Below are 20,909 nucleotides of genomic sequence, written 5' to 3' on the forward strand. Positions count from 1 at the left end.
GAGGAACCTAACACCAGAATCGGGGAATTGTTAGCAGCTATCAGTGGTGGTGCAGATAAGGGATCTATGTTAGGGGCGAGGGAGGGCGGGATAACACTAATGTCGGCTCCAGTGTCCACTAGAAAATGAAGTTCGGTGTTGATGTCCTCGACAAAGAGGTGCAAAGCAGATGACAGTGCAGTTGGCATCGGACGAGATGCCGGTAGGCGCCGTGAGGCAGCGCGGCGGGACGTGGCACCTAGATGTGCCCGCCATAAGCTTTTGGGAAAGCACACGGGGGTTTGCAGTTGCGAGCAGCATCACCAAAGTTAGTGTGGAACCAGCAATAAGGAGAGGCAGCTTGCAGTGCAGGAGCATGGCTGGGTAGTGTGGAACCAGCAATAAGGAGAGGCAGCTTGCAGTGCAGGAGCATGGCTGGGTAGTGAGGCGGCCGGAGTGTAGTCAGGTGCTCGCTCGGCCGTCTCCGGTGACCTCTGGGGCGGCAACGTAAAAGTAGGTAGTGCAGTCGGGCAACCACGGGGTGGCGGGGCCGCTGCTTGCACTGACAACGAGGCACATGTCTTGCCACAGCTGCGGGTAGGCTTGGCTTCTGTTACTGCATAATGCATGGGGGCGGCGGATGTCGGACTCGAATGCTGGAGGTACCGGTGTTGAATGATGCTATAGGCACGGTTAGCGATGCACAGGCATGCTTCGAGGGGCTCAGAGACATGGGACAATAGCTGCCGTTGTAGCTCAGAAGGAAGTTTAAGTAGCCAAATTGTCCAAAGTGCGATGTCTGGTAGAAAGTCTGTGTCCACAAGGGCACCTAAGTGGCGCCACAGCTGTGATGGGGTACGGTCATCGATGTGTTCCTCATGGATAATGCGTTGGATTGACTCAGCAGGAGGATGGGATAAGTGTTCAACGATACAAGCTTTAGCAAATTCGTACTTATTCTGCACGGGAGGCGAAAGCAGCAGGTCACTAATAAGATCCATGTGATCGTGCAGGTGACTAAGAAGGCACACAAATCGGGCTCCGTTGTCTAGGACACCGTGAATGTCCAAAATTTTATCCACTAATGCAAACTATGTCTTAGGGTTCTCCGTTTGTAGGGCTGGCAGTTTTGGGAATCTGCTAGGCGTGAGGTACTGAGGAAAAGTCGGTGCAGCGAACACACTACTTGGAGGTGCAGACGGTGTAGCAGTGTAGAGTGGTGCCAAATTGGGATTGTAGGCACCAGGAGACTGGCACACAGTAGCTGTACTAATCTGGTTATTAGGGACAAAACCACACAATTTACAAGCAGCAGCAGTGCAAGAAGAGAATTCAGTCCTGACGTGTGAGTTCAGCTGCATAGTGTAGGCAGGTACAGTTGCTGGGGCCCTTGCTGGTGGGGGCACGGTTGGGTGCGGAAGATCCTCCAGTACCATGGAAACAGGTGCAGTTTGGACTGGTGAGCATGCAACAGGTGTTTGCCAAGCAAAAGAACCCGGCGCAGAAGTCGATGAAACGTTGAGGACCAGCGTGGGTGGGGCGGCCGGTGCCGCTGCGGGAGCGGGTGGTAGGCATGCGGGAGCTGTTAACAACGGGTGCGGGAGTGTAGCGGGCGCGGTTGAAACCGACATGGCAGAGACGGACGAAACTATCGGAAAAAGTGCGAAAGACGAACGGGAGCCGGGATGGCGCATGGCGCGGGGGGTGCGGCTGCATCATACCTGAGCGGTTGTAAGAAGTCCATGTAGAGTTGCGTAGTCTGCGGCTGTAGAGCAGGCTTGATGTATGGGTGCAGCAGATGAGCAGGAGCGGCAGGCGCTGGCAGAGCTGGGGTGTCAATAAGTAGAATGCAGTCCGACGGTCATGAGACAGCCATAGGCGCGGCAACGTGCTGCGGCGGCCAAGTGGGAACCATTGAGGTTATCTCAGGGCCACGTAGGTTAAATTCTGGTTGACAGCGGAGTTCATTTTGGCATTGAAACTGCGTCTGAGAAGTCAGATCACAGGAACTGAATGGTTGTTGAAACATTGTTTGTAGCACAATACAAATCACTGTTAATAGCACTCGCGAATTGAACTAAAACAGATCGGGGTCACCAATGTGGTTATTCCTGATACGTGGAGCAGCGGCGATCATTAAATAACACACCAGCATACATTAATAAACTTTATTATGCGAGAATATTTACAACGTCTTATACAGTAGGCAGCACAAAACAGAATGGAAAGCAATATGGCGGTGCACAATAGGTCCGCATGGGTCAGAGAGCCTGCTATGGCAGAGATATATCACTTGTAGAGTCGATAGTTGCCACACACTGAAGAGTATCTGTCTTTGTCCTTATTTGGGAGCATTTATTTTGGAAGCTCTCTTCTTGTTTTCTCATCATCTTCATGTACTTGAATTTCTTTTCTTCTGACATTGTCTGAGCTAACTTCACACTGCTGAACCAGTTGTCTCCTGTTACATTCCTAATTGTTACAGAAATAATTTCAACTGCTAGCAGCATTACTGACATGAAACTTTCTTTCAGACTGCTGTCCAACATATGGTTCCAAATTAAATGCATAGTCAGTCTTAGCATCAATAAGAGCAAATATTTTAATCCATATTTTGCAAGTTTAATGGATTTTTACTGCCTAAAGGAGCAATTCCCACTGAAAGACACAAACTACTTGCCAACTATAACATATTCACTTGGAGAGAAAAGTTCAACGTCTCTCTGATTGGAACTAGTTTATCTTCCACATGCTGAAAATTATGCATATTTACTTGATCAAAACAAAACAAAACAACATTATAGAACCCCAATTCAACTGTAACAGTTGTACAATCATTCGAAGAAAGTCTACATTCATTAGTGTGAAATTACCCCAGTTGTGCAATACTCGTTGGAGGTGATTTTAAAGTACTGAGTATAGAATGGGCCAATGGCCTTGCCGCAGTGGTAACACCGGTTCCCGTCAGATCACCAAAGTTAAGCACTGTCGGGCTGGGCTAGCACTTGGATGGGTAACCATGTTGTTGGCAAGTGGGGTACAGTCAGCCCTTGTGAGGCCAACTGAGGAGCTACTTGGTTGAGAAGTAGTGGTTCCGGTCTTGGAAAGTGACATACGGTTGGGAGAGCGGTGTGCTGACCACATGACCCTCCATATCCGCATCCAGTGACACCTATGTGCTGAGGATGACACGGCGGCCGGTCGGTATCGTTGGGCCTTCATGATTACCAAGAGGACTGGCCTTGTTGATGGTGTCAGTATAGAGACAGGGATTAGTGATCACGATATGACCGCAGTGACAATGGTTACCAAAGTTAATAATGCCATCACGAAGGTTAGGAAAATACTTTTGCTAGAAAGAGCAGATAAGCAGTTGTTAGCATCCCACTTAAACAATGAATGGATATCATTTAGTTCCCACATGATGGACATAGAGGAATTATGGACGAAGTTTAACAGACTGTAAATCACACTCTGGAGAACAATGTGCCAAGTAAGTGGATTAAAAATATGAAAGACCCACTGTGGTTTAAAAACAAAATCCGAAAAATGCGGAGGAAGCAGAGATTATTGCATTCTTACTTCAAAAAAGAACATGCAAATGATGATAGGCAAAAGTTAATAGAAATTTGTGCATTTGTAGAAAAATTGAAGCATGAAGCATAAATATTCCACTGTCACGGCTTAGCGAAAGATCTTGCCGAAAAAATTCTTGATCTTCATAAAAGCGGAGTGAAGGCTTCTATCCAGTCACTTGTTGACCAGTCTAATGTGGCAATAGAAGAGAGTAAAAGGAAAGCAGAAGCTTTAAGTTTCACATTTAGGAAATCATTCTTGCTGGAGCACTGTACGAACATACTGTCATTTAACTGTTGCACAGATTTCTGTACAGAGGGCATAGTAATAGGCACTCCTGGCACAGACAAGCAACTGAATGAATTAAAAATTAAGAAGTCACCAGGTCTAGATGGAACCCCAATTTTGTTTTACAGAGAGGACTCTACACCAGTGACCCTTTATTTTGCTTGGATGAAGGGCAAAAGGCAGCTTCCATATGCCTAGATTTCCAGAAAGCATTTGACATGGTGCCCCACTGCAGGCTGTTAAGAAAGGAACAAGCAAATGGAATAGGTTAACAGATATGTCAGTGGCTCTACGATTTCTGAAGAAATAGAACCCAGTTTGTTGTCATCAACGGAAAGTATTCATTATAGGCAAGTGTCCCATCAATGGTGCCCTAGGGAAGTATGACAGGACAGCTTTTATTCTCTACATACATAAATAATCTGACAGACAGGGTGAGCAGAAATCTGCAGATATTAGCTGATGGCATTGTGGTGTACGGGATGGTGCCATTATTGAGCGACTGTACAGAAACACAAAATTTCTAGTTGATTTGATGAATGGCAGCTTGCTTTAAATGTAGAAACATGTAAGTTAATGCAGATGAGTAGGAAATAATCCCATAATGATCAAATATAGCATGAGTAGTCAGCTGTTTTGCCCAGTCATGTTGATTCAATATCTAGGTGTAAAGTTGCAAAGCAATATGAAATGGAACGATCACATAAGGCCAGTAGTAGGGAAGGAGGATATTCAACTTTGGTTTATTGGTAGAATTTTAGGAAATTTCAGTTCATCTATAAAGGGGACCACATATAAAACAATATTGTGACCCATTCTTCGGTACTGTTCGTGTGTTTCGGATTCCATTCACGTCAGATTAAAAAAGACATTGAAGCAATACACAGGTGAGCTGCTATATTTGTTACTGGTAGGTTCAATTAACACACAAAATAATGGTGATGCTTTGTGAACTCAGGTGATATCCCCTGGAGGGAAGACAACATTCTTTTCGAGAAACAATATTGAGAAAACTTAGAGAAATGGCATTTGCTGCTTATTGCAGAACAATTCTACTGCTGCAAACACACATTTCACATATGGACCTCAAAGATAAGTCAAATTAGGGCTTGTACAGTAGCATATAAATGGTTGTTTTTCCCTCACTGTGTTTTGTGAGTGGAACAGAAAAGGAAATAACCAGTAATGGCACAAGCTACCCTACATCTCAGGTACCATACTGTGGCTTGTGGAGATAGCAGTCGTGTGTGTGTGTGTGTGTGTGTGTGTGTGTGTGTGTGTGTGTGTGTGCGCGCGTGTGTGTGTGTGCGCGTGTGTGTGTGCGCGTGTGTGTGTGTGTGGTGCCTGTCTGCAATTTAATACGTTGTCTTTATGGTGAATAGCACTCTATCCTTTTCATAAATTCTGAGTGAATATTTTGCTAGATTCCCTGTATTTCACCAGTTTCCAGAGATTAGTAATCTTCTTTCTAGGTAACTGTCAGAATTATTTTATTATTGGAGAACAAAGAATCAGAATAACACTAGATTATTTCAGTGCATTTTGTTTTATGTATCACTGTTCCAATTTCATGTTTGTCTTGTTGACTTCCTGCTGCAAATACCTCCGTTGTTACAGGAAAGTCCAAGGAAAGTTGAACCAGAAAAGAGAAGGGAAGCAGATGGGGCCAAAGTACCAGTAGCTATGCAATATAGACAGTCACCAGAATACAGACCTCCAAAGAAAACTGAGAATACTATGCTGATTAATGTAAAGAAGAATTTAAAACCTGTAAGAAAACTTTAAAAAATATAGTACTTTTGCAGGTCACGTTGTAAAAGGTTGTACTGTGAAAGTGTTTGAGACCACCAATACATCTCCAAAGACCAAAGACTTCAACAAATGTTTCACAATATATATGAGTTTAGTTCCTATTTCATTCAGTTGTTGCTCATTGTAAATAAATGGAGGATAGGGAATTGACTATCCTTGTGCAGAATGCAATGTCTTTTGTGAAGGTTGTGAATTACATATCACCATTATTATTTTCAAATGAAAAGTTTACAATATTTTTTAGGTTAAGTTACGATTAAATTTTAATAAATAATTATACTGCAATTGGGAATTGTTTTATTTTCTTCAAATAAAATAATTGCAGTCTGAAACAGAAAAGCTAAGACATTTGGATCAGAGGATTTCCCAATCCCACATCATACCGCAGTTGTGTCACTTTGTAAATTTATATTTTTCCTGTTTGAATTGCTCTTTTAAGACCATAACCGTATTAAAAAAACAGCACTTTTGTTTTTAGAAACTAAAAAAAGTCTGTTAGCAATGTGTAAGTTTCATTATAAAATCCTGACTACCGTGACAAGGTTTTGTATATTCTTCATTTTGGAGAATAAAGTTATTTTGGATATGTTACAATAACTGTGCTGCATAATTTTAGGCTTTTCCAGCACATGATTATTTTTAAATGTTCTTGGGTATTCAGCTATGCGACATCATACAAGTGGTGTGATATTTTGGCAAACTGACTAGACATCTTCAAGTAGTCCTGACAACTGACTATCTTCCACTAAGCACATTCTTATGTATCCCCTTCCTTCCCACCAGCTGTCGATCACAACTTAGTTGGAAAATACTGTCTTTATTAATTATTTCATCATGCAATCAGATCTCTATAAATTCTTTTAAAATGTAATCCTAGAATCTGTTGGCCTGTATTAATAACTTGGGTGTCGTCATAACTCATACAGTGCTCTGTGAAAGCTGACTGTTGGTTATTCTTTATCTGTGTGACACATGTGCTCTTTTCCCCATCGTCTTGATTATCTGGGCTCTACATTATCCTACATTGACACAGTATGCAGCAGACCTCTGGTTTTTGGAGTCCTAGGTCATCCTTAACAGACTCAACAAGTCATTCATCTTGGTGGCTATCAAAATATACAGTTGACACCAAAATATACAGTTGACACTATATTTCCTGAGTATTCTCATAATTTTCGCCAATGTACAAATGGCATTTAGAATTAAACACTGTAGCAAAAGGTTTCTCCTCTTCCTCTGAATGTTAAGGACTATAACAATTTGGTTTTACAGCATGCTAGATGTGGAGGTGGTTGAAATTATTCTTTTGGAAAACTGTGTGCAGCTGCTGCAACTTTGAAATCAATCGCCCAGATCCACCCAAAGATGCATACATAGATAGGAGTGGTTGCTTCTTCTTTAACTAAAGCATACAGTGGAGGAAAAAAAAAGGTGAAGCACATTTAGTGGGGATGCCTATGCAGCAACTCCACTAGACTGGGGCCTTTATGTTTGTTGCTGTGCAGGAAACCTGGACAGCACCGAAACAGCTGATTCAGACATGGCTGTCATAGCATCTGACATTTGGGTCTTAAAGGTGTGGACAAAATGTTCCATTAAGCTGTTGGAGAAGAGATGAAAATGGAGGAGCCATAATGTGCCTAGTGCCATTACAGGTGCAAAATCCCCAAAAGGCAGCCACCGTAAACTAAGCCTCAACTACCAAGTAAATAGAATGACAGGAGGAAAAAAGAAAGAAAAAGGCAGGTACCTTTGATAGATAAACTTTCTCCTTGGCCCTGGTAATAGTAGTTGTCATTATATGCTGCAACTTGAAGATGTGTAGAACATGGGAAAAAGAATCTGCAAGGATGAGCCACCTGGCTCCCATTAAAGGTCTGGCAAAATCCCCGTGGAGGGAGTTCTACAGTTGAATCAAGTCTAGCCAAGGGAGACAACTGTGGAGTTGCTGGCTGGTGTGTCTGACACTACATGTAGCAGTGTAGCTGTGAGTGACCTGTTTCTTGTGACAGGTCCTCCAGTGAGACTGACTGACGAGCTGTAACACCCCTGACAACGACCATCATCCTGTGTCAGCAGCAGAATGCCTTGGCAAATCAGGAAAGGGTTGCCTCTAGACCACTGCATCCATATGGTAAATCTGCATGAGTAGAGTTTATCTACATCACTCACCATGCACAAGCCTGCAGAGCACATGGCTGGAAGTTCCCTCACTCAGTATCATGTGGTGCTCACTCACCAAGTGCTGGGTAACAGCTGTGTGGCCACACGATTGCATTAGTAAATCAAGTAAATGAACTAATGGGTCTCATTGCAGTTGATAATATGAACTGCTGTGAGCAGAAAGAGAAAGGAAGCATAAGGTGTAATGGTAGGCAGAGATAGGGATTATTTGAATAAATTTTTATCTGGATAATTATTCAAATACGAAGATCATTCAAACAAATTTATTCTTGAATAAATTATTTGTAACTTCAATAATGAAGGACATGGAAAGCAGTTGTATTTTCTTTGTTTACTTTTTGTATTGAATTCTATGCCTAGTTGTTACTCCCTTGGCTCAGTGCAGTTTCTGTTTTATAAATGACTTGTCAATGGACTGACATAAATGTGCCATGGTGTCTCAGTGGGTTAATCTGCAGAGAAATGGTGATGAAAAATCATGAAGAAACAGATAAATAGAATGACAGGAGGACAAAGAAAGAAAAAGTGGGTTAAGTTCCTAACTACAAAACTAAAACTGTCAGTCCTATGATTTTTTTTTTATGTTACTTATCGCTTTGTTCATCTCAATCAATGAAAAAAATGCCAAGTTAAGTTCCATTGTTGTTTTTTGGAATGAACGTTGGCCCCCTTCTCACTGGCTGCATAAGTCAATTCAGACCTGGGAGAAAGTTAAGGGCACACCACCAAGCCTAGTTCAGCAATGTAGTACAGGTATTCAGGATAACCTTAGCAGTTACACTATCGATGCAGCCCAATTCAACTGACTCTTCACTTGCCAGTACTTCCCCTTGCCCTGCTAACTTGTGGAAATTCTCTACGTAAGCAGCCAAAGATGAGAATGTAGCTAACAGAAACTGTTAATCTGTAGCACCTTTCTCCATTGCACCAAGATTTGCTAACACTTTTGGATATGGGTATCTTGTTGATATAAATATGCAGTCTCTCTTATTTGTAGTGACACAAAATGAGTGAACAATGTTAGAACTCTGGTTATAATGATTAACACAAATAGACCTCAAATGTAAAGAACTCCAAAGCCGTCTGTGGAATGTTGCTGGATGTCCAAAGTAATCCAAATTCTTTTAAGATTAATTTTGAGCCAGCTTGTCATTACAAGATGGAATAGTTTTTTGATCCAAGATACATCTTTGCAGTTAAACAGAGCTTTAAGACTCAAAAATTTCAGAAGAGACACCGAGTTTGAGTACATAAAGAGTTCATAATACTGCAAAAAACTGGCAACTTTTCTATCATAGCTCACCTGTACTGCTGTCCATGACCAAGCATAGCTTCCAACTACAGTCATATCACAGTCAAAGAAATTTCAAAGAATTCGGGTGACAAGTTTGAAATATGTTATAACATAAAATGAAGATTTTTGTTTGGATTGTGATTTGAGAAGTGAAGATAAGGAATCACACTGAATTATTTGCCAAAAACTACAGTGGAATTGATTCATTCTCAATTTTTGCTGAAGAGGATTGTGATTTGGATATCTTATATCACTATCGAAATAAAGACAAATAATTCAGGAGGTATAACGCACCAATATCCTCTCTCCATGTGTAGAATGTATTTTCTTGTCACAATGACAAATCTGTGAAAATCGAATAAAGTTTTTGATACGGCGTTCGAAAAAGCGAATTGTGCTGAAAAGTAATTTCAAAGAAAGAAAGAGTATATTAGTTTAATAAACTACAGAGAACTGAAACAATAAATGGCGCTGGATTTAATATTTATCCATTATTTTTGACATCTATTATTCACATGTGACAAACAGATGTTTTTATCCTCTGCACACACACACACACACACACACACACACACACACAAATGCAACTCAGACGAGGCAGTTTTGTGTGTGTGTGTGTGTGTGTGTGTGTGTGTGTGTGTGTGTTTTGTTGTACCTATTTGCAACTCAGCATCTCTGCTACATGGTGAGTAGCAACTTTCCTTTTCAAATAGTGTTACATTCCATTCTGGGTTTTCCATTGCTTCATTCAAATATTATTTGTAAGTCATTAATAACACATAATAATTTATATCTGTATTGTTATTTGTCATTTGCAAAAATTTTGCCGAACTCTGGTGGCAAGTGATGTGCATCACCCAAGTGCACACTGTGAATTTGCAGCCTATGACCACTGGAATTCAGGTACATGAAACCCATGTAGCTGCAAACAAGTGCTCATGCACTGTGCAAGCCTCGTGGCCCATGTACAGGCACTCAAATGGCTGTCACTAGCATTGATAGCCTTCCGTAACTTCCACCAATCTTCACGAACTGTATTCGTGCTCCCTCTCTCACATATCATAGGTGCATGAGGGCCACATGGATAAGCCATGCACTTGTAGGGCTCTAGTAGCTTCATATGAAAAAAGATAGTGAAGTCCTGTGGGACTCAGCCCTGCAGTTAGATGGGCCACTGTTCAGACATGCTGGAAGACACACTGCAATCCCGCCATGAAATTGCTGCAATAGTCCTAGAATTCATCAGGGAATACTCAAAAAAAGTTCAATTTGGGAGTCAGTCTAAAAACAGACAATTCCCTGGTTATCAAATTGCAAATCTGGATCCACTGAGATATTAGAATGTTGATGGGATGTGTGATAATGTATGGAGTACAGTTAATTGGATAAGTACTCGTACAAGGCCCAATGATGAAGATTCTGAGCAATTTCATTCTGGCAATTTAGAATTTGGCTTGAGGGAATATGGTATAGTTGTAGGTAAACAACTAGAATTCTCTCATATACAGATTTATTCACACTTAGCGTCTACACAGATACAAGTCCGGAGGCTAACTGCCGTTAGCGTCCAACATCTCTCCAAAGCCCTCTCCTCAAAGATAGCACACTTACGCACAAAACAAATATCGATTTTTATGGCGCTCTACGCCACATGCCACATAGACCCCCCCCCCCCCCCCCTGCGCAGTATGGAGTATGTCCCTGTGAATGGGGGGGGGGGGGGGGGGGGTGAGAAGTTAGGAAGGTAACGCACAGTTCTTTTGCATCAGGCGGAAGCGGTCGACTGGTAGGAGACCGGGGGGTGAAGCCCGGTACGTCGACGGTGAAGTCAGCAAGCGACGCAGGCAGCTGAAGACGACGTCCCGTCCTGGAGTGAAGGTGTAGCACTTCGTCAGCCGGCAGGCGGAGAATCACCTTGCCAGAAGGCCTAACAAAGACACGCAAATTGCCACATGCAGCACTTCTGGTCAATTTAAAGCGGCGCACCACACGAGATTCTGCACTTCCTCCCTCAATATTGTCACACGCGAGTACCACACACACTGTATCGCCATCTACGACAACAGATAATTTATGTATGTCATCAGGGTGCACATGTGTTGTGAATTCTTGGATGGCACCTGTACGAGCAATGGTAGGGAGGCAGGGAGGTGTGGGAAAGCCATGGCAGGGGGAAGCATCTGCTAAGAGGGGGGTGGCAGGTGCACTAGACTGTGCAGGAGACAACCTCGGGCGATCAGCTGACAGACGAGGGAGCATGACCGAAGGCAACGAGGAGCCAGCGTGGGTTGAAAGGCGTGACAAAGAGCTGTCACACGAAGATGGTAACACAATGGTAGAATCCGAGTGGTTGGCAGTTCGACTGCGAGGGCTGTGAGGAGTGAAGCCCCGAACAGATTGGCCACTCGAATTAGATGAACGCGGAGAAGGAGCAGTGCTCGGCAGAGAAACACGCTGTGGAAAATCAATACCCAAATGCATGGTGTGGGAAGATGGATGGCCGCTCAAAGCAGGAGTGGAGAAATAGGGGCAGAATCAGGGAGGTTCACCTGAGGCTCAATGAAAGCTGGTTTCACTCGGTTGAGTGAGACCGTGGTTACAGAGTCTTTTATGAGGAGATCCATGTTATTCTCAGAGTGTTTGACGACCTTGTAAGGACCTGTGTAGGGCAACTGAAGCAGGGCTTTGACTGAGTCGTCACTGAGAAACATGTACTCACAAGAGTCTAGCGTGCGCGGTACGTACACGCGCGGAGGTGTATTAGCAGCCGGAGGTGGTGGCTGAATTTTGCTGCAGTGCAAGCGCACCCGCTCGAGAAGTGAAGGGAGTTCAGAGGGCCATGGAAGTGGGGTCAGAGTGACTAATTCTCCAGGCAAAACCAGAGGTTGGCCATATACAAACTCGGCTACGGACCCCTTGAAGTCTTCCTTGAAAGTCGCACGAAGGCCAAGAAGCACGAAGGGCAGTGCCTCTGTCCACAGTGAGTCATGGCAACCCAGGACAGACTTCAGGGTGCAATGCCATCGCTCGACAAGCCCATTGCTTTGGGGGTGGTATGCAGAAGTATGAATTTTGACAATACCACACATTTTACATAAGTCAGAGAAAACTGAAGACTCGAATTGTCGCCCCTGGTCAGTGGTGAGGTAAACAGGTGAGCCAAATCTAGAGATCCACGAATCTAAGAATGCTCGACTTACTGTCTCAGAGGTAATGTTTGGAATAGGCACAGCCTCAGCCCACCGAGTCATCCTGTCAATAGCTGTAAACAAGTAACGGAAACCCTCGGAGGGGGGCAAAGGGCCTACGAGGTCAACATGAACATGGTGAAACCGGCCTGGAGATTGGGCAAAACAGCCAAGGGGTGGAGAAGTGTGCCTGGAAACTTTGTTCTGTTGACACACCAGGCATGCCCTTGCCCAAGACTGACAGTCACGGCGCATGTTTCTCCAGACAAACTGTTCAGCTACCGCACGGGTGGGGGCTTTGACACCGGGGTGTGCTAATGTGTGTAGTTTGTCAAAGACCTGGTGTTGAAGGGGCTTAGGAATGAATGGCCGCAATGTACCAGTCGATTCATCACACTACACTAAGTCAGATATGCCAGGGAAAGTAGAGCGTACCGGATGGAGAGAGGAGCTGTGGTCTGAAATTAACTGCATGGTATCGGGGTCTGCCGATTGCAACCGAGGTAGGTCCGTTAAGTCAATTAAGGTTGTGACAGCACCAACACGGGAGAGAAAATTAGCGACCACATTGTCCGCTCCTCGGATGTAGCGAATGTCATTTGTAAATTGCAAGATGTAATTGATGTGACGAAAGCGCCGTGGGGGCGGATCAGCCGCAGGATTTTTTATGGCAGGAACCAACGGCTTGTGATCAGTGAGCACATAGAAATCTCGTCCCTCAACATCAGTTCTGAAGTGTCTTATGGCCTCATAAACTGCAAGTAGTTCTCTGTCGAATGCTGAGTATTTCTTCTGCGCGTTGTTTAGCTTTTTTGAGAAAAACTGCAGGGGGGTCGTAACATCGTTGTATGTCTGACTCAGTGCTGCGCCGATAGCATTGTCACTAGCGTCAGTAGTGATAAACATTGTGGCGTCCGCCCGTGGGTGAGCAATAGTGACAGCGGAGGCCAACAGCTGTTTGAGTTCATTAAATGCCTTGTCCATGTCTGGTGTCCATGGTACCTGGCGGGTGCCAGAAGTTTGTGGGCCAGCGAGAGCATCTGTGAGAGGAGCCTGCACCGCAGAAGCGGCTGGAAAATGTTTCCGGTAATAATTAACTGTTCCGATGAACCTGCGTAATTCCCTGTAGGTCTGAGGGCGTAGCATCTCGAGAACAGGCTTGATCTTGTCCTGTGGTGGTGTCAGACCGTCCGATGACACAACATAACTTAGGAATGTGACGGATGACTGGTGCAATTGAGTCTTTTTATTGTTCAGTTCAATACCAGCGGCTGCTAAAATATCTGTCACGAATTGAACACGCTCCTCACTCTGTTCTAAAGTAGAAGCAAAAACCAACATGTCATCCATATATACGAAACAAAAGTCTAGATGGGACAAAGTTTGATTGATGAAACGCTGCCACGTTTGGGGTGCATTTTTCAACCCAAACGGCATAAATTTGTATTGGAACAGCCCAAAGGGAGTGGTTATGGCAGTCTTTTCAATGTCTTCCGGAGCCATAGGAATCTGATGAAATGCATGCTTACAGTCCAAAATAGAGAAGTACTTTGCACCTGCGAGCGCATGATTGAAGTCTGCGATGTGTGGGACCGGATATTTATCAATGATGGTGCGGGCATTTAAACGCCTATAGTCTCCGACCATACGCCAAGTACCGTCTTTCTTTTGGTCAAACAGGATAGGACTAGCCCAGCAACCGGAAGAAGGTTCAATTATTCCCTTTTGTAACAGATCGTCCAATTGTTCTTTTTCAATTTTCATAAATTCCGGCTTGAGGCGGTGTGGACATTGCGATATGGGCGGCCCATTGGTTAGACGTAACCGATGAACTGTGCCGTTAGTGACTACTGCAATACGTGGCGCGGCACGATAGTCAGATGTCCGTGAAGCGGAGCAGGCAGTGGCGGACGGGCCAAGCTGTGGCGCTGAGGGCACGGAAGTACAGGTGTGCCAACCGCTCGTAGGCTGCGTAAAGGCTGCACACTTGTTAACATGAGCGAGGTTGGTACACTGGTTCTTGGTAGCGGGCCGTGCCGCTACGAGCGCTGTAGGCACGAGTGGGCGTGGCCGGACAGCAGATGGCCGTAGTTCATTGCCACAAGCTTGACAAGTTAATTTTCCATTCGGAACGCAAGGAGCATGAGCACTTGGGCATACCCTATCATTACAAAAGGGGGTGCTGACACAGTTTACAGAGTTCACAACATTGTCGTTAACGTGCGCGGGCACGGGAACACCAGATTGGCATGGACTGACCTTGTCTGTAGCCGACGAGTCGTCTGCTTGTAGTGCCGCGAGGCGTCGTTGTGTGGAGGCCAACTCGTGGTGTATGTCGCGGAGATGCAGCAGCATTTCCATATGTTCCATCCGCAACTTAGAAGACTTTGCGCACTCCACTAGCCACTTGTTTGTCCAAGATTGCAGCTCCAAGGATAGGTTTACACACTTCTTAGCACAGCACACATGTTTGGTGTTAGCCGAACTGTCACTCGGCGAAGCGAAAGGAATATGTTTGTTAAGGGAGGGGTAAAACACAGTATTTTGCACAAAATCTAGTGACAACTGATAGTGCTCTAGGAAATCAGTTCCGAGAATAGGTTCTTCAATTGTTGACACTAGAAACGTCCACTCCAGCTTGCACTCGGGCGAAAGTTTCACTGTATACAAAGTGGAACCCGAACACTGTAGGGTAGGCAAGTTCACTGCACGAAGTACTGTTTTGTGTGGTTGCACTTTATTGGTTGCTAGGCGAACTGGCAGCAAAGAGACGTCTGCGCCAGTGTCTACCAGAAAACATACACCTGATCGTAAATCACGAACATAGACTCGACCACACTTACTGTTATTGTCCAAAACGGAGTGCAACGTGGGATGGTGCCCGTTGTTTACATCGCAGGAGGTGGCACCGTAGCCTACCTGCGGTTGGAGTTTGGGTAAGAACATGGTGACTGGCATTTGCAAGCTTGCTCCCCGAATCTCACGTGGATGAAACAGTAAGGTTGGGCGGGCCTGTGCCCTTGTGGGTAGTTGCTAGGTGACGGAGTATGTGCCCCAGAGGCTTCCACAGAGGCCGATGCACTGTCGTGAGGAGTTGAAGGTGCAGGCAGGGCGGCTAGTTTAAAAAACTTGTTATCAGCAGCACCAGACAAGGGTGTGGCGTCAGAAAGCGTCTTAGTGCGGTCACGTCCAGAATGCAGTGCAAGGAGCTCACGTTGCCTGGTGGAGTATGCTCTGTCAGCGGCGCGTAAACGTTCATTTACTGGCCTATCTTCATACGCAGAGATTGCAGTCTGGACAGGCAAAGGCAGCTTTTCAGTCCAGATTTCTGCGAGCGTGTCATCAGGCATAACTTGCTCATCGACGAGAAGACGGATGCACCGCCACAGCTGAGACGGAGACCTGTCGCCGAGACGCTCTTTGTAGATGAGCTGTCGCACATTTTCTCAGCTGGTTTTAGACACGCGCTCCAGTATCGTTTGTTTCGCCACAGCATACTTCCCTGCTAGGGGGGGTGCTTTGACCAGATCATAAATTAAATCGACACGGTCGTGAAGAAGGTTCATGAGGCAGGCAAAGCGTGCGTCGTCGTCCAAAGCACAGACATTGAATGTTTGTTCAACCAGGTTAAACCAGAACTCCAGGTGAGTGGGTTTGAAGTCTGGTAATTTTGGCAGATTCGGCACTGCAGTCACTGCGGAGGTGCGCCTATTACTTCGGATGGAAGTAGAGCATGCAGAAGATTGCGAGTCCGGATTATTGGCATCCCGTAATGCGGGAATCGCGAAATTCACTTGACGCCAGGGGGGCGGCTGAGAAGCGACGGACGCTCGAACGGTGTGAGGATCGTAGTCAAAATGTGCATTCTCATTGACGTGGTAGCTCGGAGAGAAGCCACGAGTGCTCAAGTACGCCGGTGAATGTCCGTTGTGCACACAGTATTCACTCGACCGTGAGTGGTGGGGCTGGTTGTAGATGTCGGAGTAATTACTATCCAGCACAGAATTGTTGACCTGATTAGAAGCAACACAAGGATCCCACACATGTCCACTAGGATGCACACTGGGTGTGATATTTGCTGTTTGCCGAGCATTGAACACCTGTTGACTAGCCGGCGCGGAAGGATACACATGTAGCGGGAACTGATTCGAGTTTGAATTTACTACTGGATTTTCCAAAGTAGCAAAACCTTGGTCGACGCCACGAACTGTATTGAATTGTGTGTTCGACACAGGAGTAGAAATGTTCCGACCAACACTCTGTGGAGAACATGTGGGAAGGTCCAGGCTAACAAAGCCAGAGTCCACGACCGTTGGCGGTTGGAAGGAACTGGCGGCACTCGATGAATTCCACTGCATGTGTTGGCTGAAGGATTCCGAAGATTCTTGCGGCATGTCCACTACGACGGCAGGAGTGCTGGAGAGATGTTGCTGGAATCCGGGCGGCGGTGAATGCTGAAAGGCCATTGTCATTGTCTGGGGCTGAACAAAGGCCCTCGCGATCGCGGAGAAACCCGACGCGGTAGGCGCGTAAATAACCTTCAGGCGGTAACTCAGACGCGTATTACACAAAAACGGGGTCACCAGTGAGGGAATATGGTATAGTTGTAGGTAAACAACTAGAATTCTCTCATATACAGATTTATTCACACCTAGCGTCTACACAGATACAAGTCCGGAGGCTAACTGCCGTTAGCGTCCAACATCTCTCCAAAGCCCTCCCCTCAAAGATAGCACACTTACGCACAAAACAAATATCGATTTTTATGGCGCTCTACACCACAGGCTCAAACAAAGAGACCAAACACTTGTGATCAGTAACTAAATAAAGCTTGTTTCCATAAAGTAAAATGTGGAATCTGTTTGTTTCAAGAATGAGAGACAATGCTTCCTTCTCTATTCATGCATAATGTTCTTGAGCCTGATTTAAGGTTTTGCAAACAAATGCTGTAGTCCTTTCTGAACCATGTGAAACTTATGGGACAGGATGACTCTGATGCCATGAGAAGAGAGACCCTTTTTCCAAAATCAGTGGCAACTGAGGCTGATACATCATTAAATAATGTAGTGACTATGGGTAAGTTTCAGAATTTGAAATGCCTGGTGAAAAGCCAGGGGCCATTGAAAAGGAGCACCCTTTCAGCACAACTGATTCAGAGGACAGACAATGTACAAGGAATTTGAAAACAGGAAGTAAATTGTGTCTTTGTTTGTGGAACCTGTAACCATGATTTTGTCAAAATAGTTCCATTGGGGGATAACTGCCATCTTGGGCTCCACAGCCAACGGAATCTGGGAATAAGCCTCTATTACATCAGTTTATGAAAAGAATTGGCCACCATCTCATTTAGAAAAGAGCTCATTGTTCTGAGGAAGGGAGTAGGAACCAACTTCCCTTTGAGCATTGACAGTAAGTTTAAGGTTATCACATGCATGGGATGCTGTACGACATCTACTGGAGAGCCCCATTGACTAAAGGAAGTAGGTGACAGTGTTTGCAGTTGTTCTAACCTGTCTTAATTCCAATTTCACTTCAGCTTGAAGGGACGAAGATCTCTGACAGACTTTAAAAATGAAACAGCACTGTAAATTCCAGGCTGTCCCTAGAAAGGCTCAAATAATGGCATGAACTGGGAATTACTAAATTTCTGTATATGACACTGAAGGCTATATAGTATTAACAGTATACTAAACAGAAAAAACATAAAGACAAATAGGCATCAAGCCGAAAAATATCTTCTACAGATGGATCAGTGACCACAAGAAAATGTAATTTCCTGGTCACTTGTTATACTAGGTGGTTATAATTAAAGTGTGGCTACTCATGGAGGTCCAGTGTGAGCTGTAATTATCACACAGCAGCGAAACTTGGTAGATATTCTAATGTGTTAATGTGGAACCAATTGATATTGAAAAAAATTACTCGTAGTTCCAGTTTTGGCCAACAGGTGCAAATCTGGCACTCTGAATGCAAGAAAGACATATAGAAGTGTTTCCATATGTAATGGATTAGGCACAGGACATGGGCAGGAAAGATCACACATGAGAGAAAGGCATAATGATGATTTTATTATTAACTGTAACTTACACAATTTGTTCAGTATGAGCACCGGAGACATTGACAACATGTTGCACAGTGCCAGTTTTGCACTTGGTGGCACAGCCAAAATTGGAACCAATTTTCCCTGTCATAACTTGGTTCCACATTAGAGGCATTCCATGTCAAATCAGCACAGAAATGTACAATTTTCAATCTTGCCCTCTTTAGTTTTCATAAAATTTAGTAGGTCGCTGTACATGATAGAGAATGAAAAATACCAAGTTACAGAATTTTAGTGCAAGTAAGACAAGAGTAATGGCCACTCGACATTCTAAAAAGGTGTGGAAAATTTGACAAACACTGCTGAAAAAAACAGCTGCAACTTCTGTTCTAATAAGGATACAACAGTAAACCAATTTTATCATATTTGAAGAATATACAAAATTAACATCAGTGACCTTGACCTTTGACCTTGAATACCTCAAAACATGTCACCTTCAAAATTGACAAAAAAATATATATATTTGCTTCTTCGTGTTACACTAAACAGCATAGCAAAAAATCAAGTTGGAATAACAATGGGATTTTCTTCTTCTTCTTCTGTAGTGGTCAGTCCAAGATTGGTTTGCAACAGCTACAATGGCAGCTTGTCTCCATTCTGCGCGTCTTTCAGCTTTTCTCTTCATTTCTTTATAGGTGTTACATCCCACATCTTTCACGATTTGATCCATGTACCTCAGTCGTGGTCTTCCTCTTGGTCTTTTTCCCTCGACATATCCCTCTATGTTTGTGTTCAGGAGTCCTTTATGTCTTAATAGATGGCCTGTAAATTGCACTCTTCTTTTAACAATGGAACTCCAGAAGCTTCTCTTCTCACCTGCTCTTTCCAGAACCACTTCGTTTGTGACCTTGTCGATCCATTTTATTTTGAGCATGCGTCTATAGCACCACATTTCAAAAGAATTTAGCTTCCGGTCTTCCTCTGTCCCAAGAGTCCATGTTTCACACCCATAGCATGCCACACTCCACACATATGATTTCAAAAATCTTTTCCTGATTTCAAGGCTGATGTTAATATGTTTTTCTTCTTGTTAAAAGCAGCCTTTGCTTGAGCTATTCTACTTCTCACTCCTGCCTTGCTCCTTCCATCCCTGGTAATATTACTGCCCAGATAAGTAAATTTAACAACTTGTTCAAGCAGTTCATTGCCTACATGAACTTGGACTTTCACTTGATCTTCTTTGTCACGTGCCATTACTTTTGTTTTTGCTTTATTAATTATTATTAAATTAATTATTAATTTATTAATTAATTTATTAACAATGGGATTAGGAGATATAAATTAATATGTACAGAAGTGTGTTGAATTAATGCAAAATAAATTGTATTCAGACTCCATCAATATGACACAAAACACTGAAAAACATGTTTATGGTTAAAAAGGTGGAGTTATAACAATGCACAATGAGGTAAAAATGTAGTCGGGCCAATGTCAAGCTATCAAATATTTTATGGCAGTGTAGCTGCTACAGGTACGCAGATAGTTGCTGCAAAAGGTATTGTGTGTTGAAATTACACAAATTTACCTTGAAGATTGAGTTCGAGAAGACTATTTACTGCTGTAATCCATTCAGGGAAGATGGACACAACAGGTGCAAGAAAAACCTATGTAAAGTGCAAATGTGGATGGTTGTTATGATTGGTGGCATAACAACAGACTACAAAATATGTGATAAGTGTAGAAAAAAATTAGATCAGGGACAAGGGCCTGTGGCTGATCCAACTACACCAAAACAAGCGGAAATGACAATCTGCACAGTCAGACATATTTGTAATCCAAAAAACTGCTTCAGATGCACTAAATGATAGTTTGGTGTCTCTTGGAGAGTCCTCCATGAAAAAGAAGAGACTGGGAGAGAAAACATAGGTGCAGAAGTAGTTCAAGCAAGTGTCTGAGGAATTCTGAACTTAATAAATACCTGGTGTGGAAGAAAATAAAGATTATGAAACAATGCTAACTCTGAAATGATAATGCAAATGGAAGAGAAATTCAGTACTAGCGTCACAAGCAGTGAGAAGATACAAATTCTGATACTTCTTTGAAAAAGTTGTAACATTCGAAGGACTGAAAATAATTTGTAGCCTCTAACTATTTAATGAGAAAAGAAAAACAATTAGTCAAAGAATGTGGTATCATAGCAACTCCCAATCCAAAACCTCTACATATCTTACAATATAAGCTGCTGTCTGCCTGGGAAGAAGGATTTTGTTTCTGTCAAGGAAAATGGTTCCAGGATTCATAAACAAAAAACCACTAGTGTTGGGAAACCTTCATGAACCATATCACACTTTCAAAGATGAACACCCAGGACTAAAAAAATGATTATCAAAATTCTGGCAATTGTGAAGCAAGAACTGTGTTTTGGCTGGTGCAACCAGTTCCCATTGCATATGTGTCTCCAGTTTTCACTGGAACGTGAAGCTCATGTGGGAAGTTCCAGATTAAACGAGTTGACGTCTGATGCAGATTGTCAACTTAGCACCTATAA

The 20,909-nt window shown here is 43.7% G+C and overlaps 1 protein-coding gene across 1 annotated transcript in view; it reads left to right on the forward strand.

The window, feature by feature from the left end:
- The window catches only part of LOC124613869 (ovarian-specific serine/threonine-protein kinase Lok-like), a 205,742-nt gene extending 199,916 nt beyond the window's left edge, over positions 1 to 5,826 (forward strand). The window contains exon 9 of the mRNA XM_047142598.1: positions 5,461 to 5,826. Within this exon, the coding sequence (XP_046998554.1) occupies positions 5,461 to 5,628 (168 nt within the window). The 3' untranslated portion in view covers positions 5,629 to 5,826. The remainder of the gene's footprint in view (positions 1 to 5,460) is intronic.
- Positions 5,827 to 20,909: the final 15,083 nt, after the last annotated feature.

The sequence above is a fragment of the Schistocerca americana genome, chromosome 4, assembly GCF_021461395.2.
Source record: "Schistocerca americana isolate TAMUIC-IGC-003095 chromosome 4, iqSchAmer2.1, whole genome shotgun sequence".
Lineage (NCBI taxonomy): Eukaryota > Metazoa > Arthropoda > Insecta > Orthoptera > Acrididae > Schistocerca > Schistocerca americana.